Source organism: Pholcus phalangioides, unplaced genomic scaffold, assembly GCF_987345545.1.
Source record: "Pholcus phalangioides strain wild (caught in Gottingen) unplaced genomic scaffold, Ppha-v1.0 ptg000011l_1, whole genome shotgun sequence".
NCBI lineage: Eukaryota > Metazoa > Arthropoda > Arachnida > Araneae > Pholcidae > Pholcus > Pholcus phalangioides.
In genome coordinates, this window is record NW_028301604.1 from 32,809,886 (window position 1) to 32,823,596 (window position 13,711).

General features: G+C 38.7%; 1 protein-coding gene across 6 annotated transcripts in view; it reads left to right on the forward strand.

Annotated features, from left to right (window-relative positions):
• Pde1c (Phosphodiesterase 1c) overlaps positions 1-13,711 on the forward strand; it is a 923,665-nt gene that overhangs the window by 445,044 nt on the left and 464,910 nt on the right. For all 6 annotated transcript variants that reach the window (XM_089239484.1, XM_089239482.1, XM_089239480.1 and 3 more), the window contains one exon: positions 3,536-3,661. In XM_089239484.1, the coding sequence (XP_089095610.1) occupies positions 3,536-3,661 (126 nt within the window). The remainder of the gene's footprint in view (positions 1-3,535; positions 3,662-13,711) is intronic.

A 13,711-nucleotide genomic window follows, 5' to 3' on the forward strand; every position in this document is an offset into this window, starting at 1 on the left:
TGTGTTTTAAGAATATTCTTAACACACACTGCAATGTGTGGAGGAGCTCCGTCTTGCATAAAGATTGTGTCTGCAAGGCAGTGACGTGCTTGCTGAGCCGGAACAATTTCGTTCTGCAATAGCAAAGCATATCGCTTCCCGGTGATCGAACATGCCACTGGACCTGCAGAACGTAACTCCTCGTAGAATAGGGACCGAGAATAAATGATGCAGTAAGGTAAATACACACCATACCGTCACTTTTGGTGAATGCAACGGAACTTCTAAGACAGCGTGCGGATTTTTTGGTTCCCAAATTCAGTAGTTGTAAGTATTGACTGCACCATCCAAGTGAAAATGCGCTTCGTCTATCCAGAGGATATTCCAAGGATATTCTTAATCCACCTCAACGCGAGTGAGAAACTGCAGTGAGAACCGAAGTCGAGCGTCAATCATATGGAAGCAACCGCTGCACAAGTACGCTGGACAAGTTGTACGGATAATATCGGAGGATATTCCGCGTGATCTTATGGACAGTTGAACGTGGCCTATCCGTCGCATGTGCTCCACGCCTGACACTACTGCTATCACGAGAATTGTTCTCTTCTACCTGAAGCAAAACCTCCTGTACTGCGTCTATAGAAACGAGTTTTCTTCCTCTTCCAGGACGCACGGCCAACGATCATGTGGTTTCAAATTTCTCATTATCATACTCCGAACGTTTTTAACATTCATTGGACCTTTTCTAATCCTCTTCCACGTTCGATATTTCCGTAGAGCAGTTACTGCGGAATAGCTGTTTTGGTAAAACAATTTGACCAAGAAAGCGCGATCTCGTAAACTTATCGTCATTGTGAGCAGCAAACACCGAGAAACAAGATCTCCGCGAATGTTTCTAAGTTTCATAACAGCTGCTACGTGACATCACATAAATTTGCATGTTTACTACAGGTATTCAAAGTGAAACGCCCTCTGGTGGTAACGTGTGCAACTAATTTTTCCCCCTGAAATAAGTTCCCATCAGTTCATGAAGTTCTCCACAAAATTTCACAATTTTTTGATGACTGGTTTCGTCTGTAGGCTACTTTAAAATAGGGTCTTTTAATTATGGACACCCTGTACTTCATGTATCCGGGAGACAATACACAACTGTCAAATTCTCGCTCCAGAAGCCATTCATTGTCTACACGCATCCCCTTTTATAAAGAAAAACTGCCTTCTTATGTCGGGCAGATAGAGTTAGGAGTAGCTTACCGTCAGACTTGGTCTTGTCTCCTACATATTCTTTGTTTTGTAAGAAACTACTTTTGATATGTCGCCTTTTCTGATAAAATATCTGCTCTGATAATTGTTATATACCGTCAACCGAGGCGAGATTGTCCACTCCGAGGGGACTTCGTCCTGTCTGAGAAAAAAAATTAGCGCTGTCTGTTCAACATGTTGGCAATTAAACTGATAAGGACCCATTTGACAGAGTGAATCCAAGTCTTCATTTTGTGACAAAGAACTAGTCGAAATTCAGTGTTGTATATCGCAGCACGTGTTCAGTTATCAATGTTATTTGTAAACAAATTGTATTGTAAAAAACTTTTATCCGGGATCCACATAAGAAGTTGTCTAACCACTGGTAAGTGATTTCTTTCTACTTTTCAGATATCTCAAATTGGCCATGACATTTGTCGGCGAGAGCTTCCCAAAACTTCCAAATTTGCCATGTCATTTTTCGGCGAAAGCTTTTTAAAGCGTTCAAATTTGCTGTACTTTTTCGGCATGAGCGTTTTACCGGGTGTTTCACGAAGGACCCCTAACTTTGAAAATAAATAACTCTGAAACGGTGATAGATAGAAGCATGAATTCAGAGGTATGTTTATTAAAAAACTGTAAGAATCTGATACAGAAACCTCAAAGTTTTAGTAACACATTGCGCCGATAGATGGCGCTGCATGCGGCATTACAGTTCCCTATAAAGTGAACTCAGACGACGAGAACGATCAGTCGTCGAAGATTTCGCCGTTGAAACGTGACCGCTATTAGCGTATAGTGAAAGAAATTCCTGAAGTGATGTATTTCATTGAGGAACGTGTGTTTATTGTGTTGAATTACCACCGAGATTACATCATAGCCCTATTGCCACAAGAAGAAGTTTTCAAACGTGATTTCAAGTCGCAAAAGGCCCAGATAGGAAAACAATTCGTGAGCTATTCAAAAAATTTCAACAGACAGGCAACGTAGCCGATGCGTTAGTCGGAAATGTGGGTCCCACCCACTCCGTCGTTACACCTGAAAATGCAACGACACTTGCTGCAGTTATTGAGCGTCATCCGAATAAATCTGTCCGCAGACTTGCAGCTGAATCCGGAATCACACCATCCAGCACGTACAGAATCTTGCGGAAGACATTACACATGTTTCCGTACAAGATTCAATTCCGGCACGCCAATTTCGCTCAACATGATTAATGGTTCTAGTATCGATGTCGCCGGAATATGGTTTACAGACGAGCCGCATTTTCATCTGGATGGTTTCGTTAACAGACACAATTGACGATTTTGGGGTACCGAAAACCCAAATTTGTCTCACGCACGACCACTCCATTGCCCAAAACTTACCGTTTGGGCTGCAATCTCCTGCAAAGGCATCACTGGGCCCTTTTTCTTGCGAGAAACGGGGACGTCTAACCGTTATATTGCGCTTTTGAAACAATTTATCGCCGCTCAAGAAGCGTTGGACGATCGACCAGGCACGGCGTGATTCCTGCAAGATGGGGCTTGCCCACACCGTACACAAGCCGTTTTTAATTTTCTGGACGAATACTTCGATGATAGTTATTGCATTGAACTATTCGACAGCTAACGGAAAAGGCATGGACTGGCCTCCGTATTCACCCGACCTCACCCCCTGCGACTACTTTCTGGTGGACACACTGAAGGACATTGTTTACCGCAACAATCCTTCAACACTCGACGAGCTGGAGGAGGCTATTTGTCAAGCTTGTGTGTCGATTTCCGGTGACACACTACAGAGAGTCACTGACAATTTCATTCTTCATTTGTGACGCGTGTTGTGTGAAAGATGCACATTTTGAATCGCTTTTGATGTGAATACAACGAGGACTGCTTGCATTACCCACTATGTACAGCCCAATTATGGTGATATCGCGATATGGCGCCATCTGTCGGTACAATTTGTAACTAAAATTTTGAGTTTTGGTATCAGATTTTTTCGGTTTTTAATAAACATACTACTGGTTTCATGCTTCTATCTATCACCGTTTCCGAGTTATTTATTTTCAAAGTTAGGGGTCCTTCGTGAAACACCGGCAATATGTACTAGCTATCACACGATCCCATTCACTGAACTACCACCGCAGTTGCATAAGTTAATATTTCTCATGGATCAACACCAGGACCCAGATTATTTTATTCTATAATGGATCCACTTCACTCTATTTTATAGCGTCCAAAATTTCTAAGAAGGTTACTGTAATTTACTCAGTTTAATGCAGACCATATTCGTTCGTATAGTATACTGTATATAGTGTTTCATTATTTTACAGATCGGATACTGCTCTTTTATATAACGATAGAGCTGTTCTAGAAAATCTGCACGTTAGTACAGCCTTCCGTCTCATGCGAGAAAAAGACTCAAACATTCTCGCATACCTTAGCAAAGAAGAATATCGGTAAGCTCTTAATTTATGAATTTCACTCCTTTTTCGTTTCAGGGTTACCCACCTCTGATAAAATAAGCGTGCTACTTGATATCATCACTCGCATTGATTTGCATAAGTTATTTAGAACAATAGAATTCCGTATAAAACGTGTGTTTTATAGAATTCTTCATATTCACTGGCTTCTAAAAATCTAGAAAACAACAGAGAAAAATGGCGATAATGCGTTCAAAAATTATCCAATTGGTACAAGGTTTGAGTATTATGAAGTTAATAATATTATCTTAATGTATATTATTGAATGTTATATGTGCTAGTAGCTGTTACCCACGGCTTAACTCGCGTGGATTTGGTAATCTGAAAATTAGTCGGCGATGATTCCCCTATATAACATTTGAACCCCTCATGACCCCCTTGGGGGATGAATTTTCAGAAATCCCGTCTCAGTGGGTACCTACATTATAAAATATAATACTGACTAAATTTCATATTTATGGCTTCAGCTATTTCGGTTCAGTAATAATTGCTCCATATAACCTTCGAACCCCGTCCTCCTCCTTAAGGAGACGAACTTTGAAAATCCCTTATCAGTGAGTATACATTACACACAATGCAAAAATACTGACCTAATTTCACATTTATAAATTTAGCGGTTTCGACTCGGCGTGATTTATCCATATAACTTCCCCCCCCCCCCGTTATTTAACGCACTTATGAACCGCCCTTAGGGGTCGAATTGCGAAAAACCCTTTTTAGTTAGTTTCAACGTCATGAAACAAAACTTCTGACCAAATTTCATGAATAGCTGCAGCTGTTTTGGCTCGGCGTGATTTCTCTGTTACCTTTGAACCCCTTTTATGACGCCCCTTAGTGGTCGAGTTTCGAAAATCCCTTCTTAATTAGACTTTACGTCATGAAACAAAAGTATTGACCAAATTTGATATTTATAGTTTCAGCGGTTTCGGCTCGGCGATGATGAATCAGACAATCAGTCAGGATATGTTATTTCATATTCATAGATATTGAGTATACTAGGTTTTTATCAGAAATCCTACTTTTTGATGTCATTTCAAGCGTCCTCTTACGTTTCGGAAAATTGACCCTTTAATCCTCCTTTTTTCAGGTGTGTGTGTTTTCGGAATTATTTATCTTTTCTCTTTCACTTTGAAACGTATATCTTCATTAACATGAGTGATTTTGAGATTTTTTTCCATTAACCAATAGCCGTCGAAATTCCCAGATTTTTTTTTGTAGTTCTGGTTTAGTTGGAAAAAATTACTATTGTGTAATGGTTTATCGGTCAATGCGAAAATTGCGGAAAGTGATGTCACCAAGTGTGCGCGCAGGTGTCCTCCTTTCACAATTTTCGAATATGTATCAGAGGCACCGGCATTAAGTAAACATTGAGGCGGCTGAAAGTTTCCAGTCGCCTCGTATACGAGACTCAAGCCTTTACGCAGGAGGGGGAATGGTTTATTGTATTGCATATTCATTAATTATTGGGGGAATGAGCCCAGCTAACATTAATGGTGAGATCAGAGACATACACGGGGGGGCATAGGGGGCTCGTGCTCCCCCCCCCCCTCCCCGACGATCAAAAATTCATTTTTTTAATGTGAAAAAAATATTTTTTAAACTGGAGTTTCGAAATAAAATACCTTTATATGTTATTATAATCAATTTCTGTTAATTTCAATGTTATTTGAAGGCTATGAACTCAAAATTTATCTTTAATAAACTCATTGCGACCCACCCTCTATAAGCCATATAATGATAAATCGCATAAAGGTCCTTGGCCCTGGGGATTATCTGATGCGACCTGTCCTCCTCAAACCTAATTTTGTAAGAATGAACTAAGCGGCACATTTACAGATCGCTTAAGTGTCGCGTGGTACAATTCTAAAACATTTAAGTGGCCCGTGGCACATTTTCAGATCACTTAAATGACCCGCGACACAGTTCCAGAACACTTAAACAATCCGTGACACATTTAGAGATCCCTTGAGTGACATGTGATGCAGCTTTAGAGCACTTAAGTGGCCCCCAGTGCGGTTCTACATCACTCAAGTTACCCGGGGCCCATTTTCAGATTACTTAAATGATCCGCGGCATATAATAACGGATCACTTGAGTGATACGTGGCACAGTTCCAGAGCACTTAAGCGGCTCGTACAGATTTCCACAGCACTTAAGCGGCCCGGACACATTTCCAGATCACTTGGATCCGTGAAACATTTGGAGATCACCAAAGTGGCTCTGTAGGGCACTTATCAATAGGGGGGGGGGGATGTTAAGACCCGTTTACACGAGGCAAGTGCTTTAGTTGGTAACTTAATTCTAACTTACCGATTCTTCTTGAAAGTGTCCACACGATAAGTGGTAAGTAGACGCTCATTGGAAAATTTTTACTGAGGTGAGCGCAGTTAGCGCATGTGCGCTTCAGTCTACTCAAATCCACGGAGAGAGACAGACGCAACGCGTGGGAGTATAATAGTAATAATTTTTTATTTATCTGGCATTCAGAGAGGTGCTTTTTTTAAAGCTCATAGCTTTCGTAACGATGGATGAAGATGATCAGGTAGAACTTACGAATACTGTGATCAGAGCCACATTATATGATACTTTTTTTAAAGAATATAAATTTATTCACTTTCACTTACTCAAGAGGGGTATAGTTATGTGGTACACATTGAGGACGATGTATATTCTGACTCCAATTGAAGAAACGGTTGATAATATTTAAGTTCATTTAATTTCAAAAAACTATTTACATAGGTTAACAATATTAATTCCACATAATAAAAAAGGAGAAACTCTTTTCTCACTTGCGCGAGAGCAACACACTGAGCAAGAAGTAGGTCACGCAAGTTAAACAGTTCGCTTGTCCCCTTTTTTCGCATCTGCCACCCACGCAAGGGGGCGAGAGATGACGCCACAGGGGAAAAAAGAACACACAACATATTATAAACTTAAGTAAGTCATCGAGAAGAAATATAAGATTTCTCTATTTCTCCTCTTGTTGTTGTAAATATCGATTATATGATATTTTAATCAAAGTTAAAGAGGAGATAAATTATAAATTATGTAAGCCGAAAATACGGGAGAAGATTCTTGGCATTCGTAGGAAATTCTAAGGGTTAAAAATAAATTCTTAAATAAAATAATAACAAAAATTATTTCCAAATTTTCGAAATCATTATTATTTTTTTAATTTAATCTATAGATGACATCTTTATGTTAAATGGGTTCCGTTCACAATCCCGACAGACGAAATCCCGACAGGTCAAAATCCCGACACGGTCAGAATCCCGACAGGTCAAAATCCCGACACGGTCAAAATCCCGACACTGTCGAATTTAAAAATTCAATTTCGCCGTATAAGCCGCACTTCGCGATTTCTGTCGGGATTTGAATTTCTCGCGGCGAGGGGCGTTGGGGCGCCGATGAGAATGATGAATTGCGATCAAATAAAATTTTCAAATTTTAATTTTGCCGTATAAGCCGCACTTCGTGATTTCTGTCGGGATTTGAATTTCTCGCGATGAAGGGCGTTGGGGTGACGATGAGAATGATAAATTGCGATCAAATAAATTTTAAAATTTTAATTTCAAATGTATTATGCAGTGGAGTGTGCGAGAGGTGCTGTTATGTCCTGTATACAAAGCAGAGAGACAAAGTTAATTTCGAACAAGAATTCGCGTTAATGCTCAGTTTTTGGATTGAGAGATTTTGTGCTCTATTTCCATAAAGTAAGCACAGAGCTATCTCAACAGCATCATCCCCCCCAGGTGAAAATTTTTTTTCTGAGGCCCCTATCTAGCTATACAGGGTGTCCTGTACGTGCTAGTGCTGCCTTTTCTTATCAATCGTCCGTTGGAGAGTAGTTTCAATTTAAAAAATGCTCAAAATACTTTCAAAGATTACCCTTTACCAGTTTTGAGAGTGGAAATAGTGTTTTTTTCAACGGTTAGCCGATGCGAAGATGAATTTAGGGAAGGAAGAACATTCAAAACTGTCTTTGCGGGGAATCGAATCCACGTTCTCTCACTTGCCGGGTGAGCGCCTTAGACTGCATTGGCAACGAATATCTCAATCTTTCGTTAGAGCTTGTGTGCGCTAAACGGGCCCGTACATGGACTGGTGGCAGTGTAACTGGCACCAGAGGCCTGAGTTAGGTCCGTTCATCGCATACAAGTTCCAAGGAAAAATTGATATTCTTTGCCTTTGTAGTCTAGTGTGCTCACCCAGAAAGCTCGAGAACTTGGGTTCGATTCCTAGCAAGAGCACAGCTGAATTTTTCTTTCCTAACTTCATCTCGCATCAGCCAACCGTTGAAACCTTCGTATGGATAGCGGAAAGTGATATCATCCTCGGAAAATACAGTGTGTGTGGCTCAAAACAAAAAAAAAATCTAAATTTTTCTTTGATTTCCCGTCCTTTAACTTCCAATTAGAAAGTTGTTGCATTGTCTCTCCTGATGCCAACAGAAAAATTGCATGTTTCTAAGTGCAATATTCGCTAAGATATTTGAATTCAAAAACTGGAGAAAAGTTATAAAAAGACAGCAAAAAATAATCGACAACGCTCCTTCCCCAAATTTATGCTGTCCTTTCCATCTTTCCTTCGAATTTTGAATTCAAATATCTCAGCGAACATTGTACTTGTCAACTTAGATTTTTTTTGTTGGTCTCAGGAGATACGGTGCAGTCACTTTATAATTAGAAGTTTTAAAAATTTATATATTTTTATTTTGTTACACAGTGTTTTCACTCTCAAAACTGGTACAGGGTAATTTTTGAACGCCTTTTGAGCATTTTTTCAAACTGAAATCATCTCTACCACGGATGGTTGAGGAGACAATGGCCGTACTAACTCTTAAAGGACACCCTGTATGCAACTACACTACCACACAATTTGCATACTCTCTTCAAAAGTTTAACCAGATCAAATTGTCACGAGGTCTTCCTGACACTCGAGGCTCCTCAGCAGCAGTGGCATCATAGATTGCTTGTGGTAAAATGATTATTTTCAACCCCACAAACTATCTGCTTATCAAAATTTTCATACTTATAGTAGAAAATTGTAAACAAATCTAATTATCACGGAGAGGAGCATGCGTTGAAGTCAAAAAGGGGGGGGGGACACCAAAATCACTTTAATGCTTAGGGCCTTCATATGGGTTAATCCGGCTCTGCTAAACTGCCTTTTACACGTTTACTTAGCTAATTTACTTTTTTCTCCATGATTGCGAAAAGGAAATGCAGTAAAACCTGTCTTCTCAACGGAAAAATTTCGTGCTCCCATGATTTCTTCACTGCCAAAATACACATTAAAAAACCTGCATTACCCATTTGCATCATAAGCGTATATATGCGCGGAATTTTCCTGGCCATTATCACCAAAGCGCAGATATGCGCTCCAGTTTTTTTATGCATAAGAACAAAACACTAGAATACTATCATATACTGTATTAAACTATTAAATTTAATTTTTCAAATTATTTTCAATGTATATCTTCATTGACCTAAGTAAAATTATAAATTCTTTGTGTACGCCATTTTGTTTTTCGCTTTTTATAATTTTGAAATATTTCTAACTTTATACAATAAAAAAATTTTGGTGATATGGACCAATTTTCCACTTTTTTGAATGATGCAAATGGGTTTAAACGGAACCTGCCTAACGTGGTAACAGAAAGAAAAATTGTATCCTTTAACGGAAAATTTCACACACGGCGATCAATCGACGATAATCATGATATAAAAATGGTATTGGAGGACAATTTATGAAGTAATAGTAAACATTTTTGAGTAGGTAAAATTTTTCATCTCAATCTATGCTCGCAAATGAGAGTTATACATTATCAACACCTTAGATTAGCATAAATATTTTCTGTACTTAATGCAGTGGTTTTGATAAGCCATAACCATAGTAAAACAGTTGCTTTCTGAAATTGTAACAAAATTTTTCGGAAGAGCAGGCTTTTCAACAGCAAAAATCAGTGTAAGGATTGAATTTTCAAATGTTATGCAAGACTTACAAAATTGTATGCAAGCTGTGTGCATTCCGTGGTGGCAAAGCTTAGCAGGGCCGGAATTATTTAGAGAGAGGAAAGGAGGGGGGGGGGGCTATACTATACTGGTGGCAAAGTTCAGGGGGTGATAAATTTTAGGTGGGAACAAAAAGACTGCTACATAATCTTCGAATTTTACAGTTTTAGGGGCAGCAATACCATGTTGCTCTTTCCCTAACAAAATTTCCTATTTAAGGTTCTGATGCTGAGGATTACATAAACATTGACGATAATGTACAACCTGAACCTGACACGACAGACAATGACACCCTGATCAAACATTTTTGAAAAAAGTTAAAAAGAACGTAAATGTCGTTATTTTAGGACACAGTGTAGGTCGAAACTTTATAGAGGTGCTGCCAGAACTCAAATACATTATTTAGTAATTATAGACTGATTATTCATTTACATTCAATTATTTTAAATATAATTAATTTTATCATCTATTTTTAAATTATTTATTTTCAATTAATTTATTTTTATATGTTATTTCAATTACCTAAGAGATCGTTACATAATTTCACACGTTATATCAATTGAACCTTTATTAAGCGGAAACCTGTGCTCAACGGAAAAAAATCTCGGTCCCCTGCGATTCCATTGAAGACAGGTTTTACTGTATTTGCAAAAGCAATCAAGAATGTATTGAACTCGATCCTCGAACTGAACTGTAAAAATTAATTTTACCGTTTTATATGTGAAAAGAAATTTTGTTTTAATCCAGGTGTATTCAACCTATCAAACATTGTGAGAAAAACCAGAACTCTCCACGAAGCCCACGGGCGAACAACTCCAGCAATTAACAACGGCTTAATTCGGCGTACAATGGACCAACGGGAATCCGGTTAATCAGAGGGCCAAAAAATAATTGAAGGCATTTTATTAGTTTGAAATTATTTCTTTTTTCAGTTTAAGTCAATTTTGAGAGAGAGAAATGATTCTTTTCGGTACGCAAATCATCATGAAAATGAGAAAATTTTCATCATTTATTAGTATGCTGTATCATGCTGTTGAGACGGTCATGGTCAGGGGTTCCTTCAACAAATAAGCTAGCTAGGGCAATGCGTACGACCTCGAGTATTTTGGAGCCATCGTGGCCCCTACAAGGGTACCAGGCCTGGTGCTCAGGACAACTGTGCATAATTTTTGTTCTGCATACTTTATAATGCAATGTGGGGGTCAAAAAAAGTGATTTGGCAAACACTACACACATCTGGTGATCAATTTGGCTATATAGTGATCGAACTTATTACGTAATAAGAAGGTTATAACATTAATCCTCACGAAGAGGAAAAGTCCCAATCGTGAAAGAAGACAATCGAACTTGGATTCTAACGTGATTGAATATTTCAGTTCATTTTCAAAAAGCCTGTCACCCTCCGCTGGGGAAGAATTTAACTTTCGTTGGTTGTGTGGCGCGTAACTGGCCGTTATAAAAATGATACGTCACAGAAGTTCAAACTGTTATAATACATTTAATATTCTGACGATCCTAAAACGGAACACACTTTTTGACATTAGTTTTTATATATATATATATATATATATATACACAGTCGACGTTCATTATAACTACCTCATTTTATAGTGATCATTCCATTATAACGACCAGTGGGATAAGACCCAATTGTTTTTACAGAACGACAATCATATATATTTTACTTTCGATACAACGACCCTCCCACTATAACGTTCATTTTGAAGAGACGAGGGGTCGTTATATCGAGCGATGACTGCATATACGTATATATATTTATATATGTTACTGTCAAACCTTGAAGTTGGCCACTTCGCGAACTGGCCAGCCCAGTGGACCCGGCCAATGTCCGAATTACGGGCTTTCCCCAGGCCCTACATGTCGATCCCTATATATGGATCACAAAGATATCTATATTCAGATTCTTTCGATTGTTAGAGTTGCCACAGCTAACCATAATAATTACGATTAGCTATAGCTAATTATAAATGGCAATAATTGTCACAAAAAATTCTTCAATTCGGCGATAACCTCGAACCATAGGCATCGATATAGGGATACACACACACACAAAAGGCTGGCCAAAGCCCGTATTTCGGACATTGGAAGGGTGAACTGGGCTAGTCAGTTCAGTTTGCGAAGTGGGCGATTTCGGCCTTTGGCAGTAACATATAAACCGTTATTCTCCTCTCTGGGCTGAATCCCCCAGCTCCCACTGTGGGGCCATGGAAGCTGGGCCCCAAGAATAACACTGCCATGTCCACGGGTTCTGTCTATAGTGAAGTACAAAATGAATCGGGGGGGGGGATGATGGAAAGGGGGAATGTCCATGAATAAGGAACTAACTATTACACGCGTCTTCACTAGCGTGGATTTGGTAACCTGCAAATTCTTTCTTAAGACCAACTTAGAGGTAGAATTTTAAGAAATTTTTTTGGGAGTCTCAACAGTATAAAATAAAACTACTGACAGAATTTTATGTTTATAGCTTCGTAGTGAGAAGGGGGGAATTGGGGATCCGGTCCCTTCGAAATGAGAGAAAATGATTGAAATAAGGTAAAACATGGCCAAATATATTATTTGACCACTTTGTCTCCCTCCGAATGAAATTTCTGGATACGGGCCTGAACTTCAGTGGTTGCGACTCGGCGATGAATCAGTGAATTAAGCTGTCAAGACATGTAATTTTATACATATGAATAAAAATATTTCTCTATTATTACATTGCTTTCAAAAACCTTGAAAATTTCTAATTAAGATCTTCATGATACGGTCTAACTTTGTGCAATATCATTTGACATTTTAAGTCTATTTGAAACTTGAGCGAGAAAGAATTTCGAAAAATTCTCAAAGAAAATAATAAGGAATAGCAGTATTTGTGGCGGATAGAAAAAAAGATAAATGCCAGAAAAAGGCAACCCTGAATCCTTTGATTTTCGCCAAGTTGGAAAAGTAAATGAATTTCCAAATTATTGATCTCCATTGATCATGATATGCGCCACAAACCACTTGCAGCGACAAACGAAAATCCCGACAGAAATCGCGAAGTGCGGCTTATACGGGAAAATTAAAATTTGAAAATTTCATTTGATCGCAATTCATCATGCTCATCGTCGCCCCAACGCCCCTCGCCGAGAGAAATTCAAATCCCGACAGAAATCGCGAAGTGCGGCTTATACGGCGAAATTAAAATTTGAAAAATTTATTTGATCACAATTTATCATTCTCATCGTCGCCCCAACGCCCTTCATCGAGAGAAATTCAAATCCCGACAGAAATCACGAAGTGCGGCTTATACGGCAAAATTAAAATTTGAAAATTTTATTTGATCGCAATTCATCATTCTCATCGGCGCCCCAACGCCCCTCGCTGCGAGAAATTCAAATCCCGACAGAAATCGCGAAGTGCAGCTTATACGGCAAAATTGAATTTTTAAATTCGACAGTGTCGGGATTTTGACCTGTCGGGAGTTTGACCTGTCGGGATTTTGACCTGTCGGGATTTCGTCTGTCGGGATTGTGAACGGAACCCATTTAACATAAAGATGTCATCTATAGATTAAATTAAAAAAATAATAATGATTTCGAAAATTTGGAAATAATTTTTGTTATTATTTTATTTAAGAATTTATTTTTAACCCTTAGAATTTCCTACGAATGCCAAGAATCTTCTCCCGTATTTTCGGCTTACATAATTTATAATTTATCTCCTCTTTAACTTTGATTAAAATATCATATAATCGATATTTACAACTTAGAGGAGAAATAGAGAAATCTTATATTTCTTCTCGATGACTTACTTAAGTTTATAATATGTTGTGTGTTCTTTTTTTCCCCTGTGGCGTCATCTCTCGCCCCCTTGCGTGGGTGGCAGAGGCGAAAAAAGGGGACAAGCGAACTGTTTAACTTGCGTGACCTACTTCTTGCTCAGTGTGTTGCTCTCGCGCAAGTGAGAAAAGAGTTTCTCCTTTTTTATTATGTGGAATTAATATTGTTAACCTATGTAAATAGTT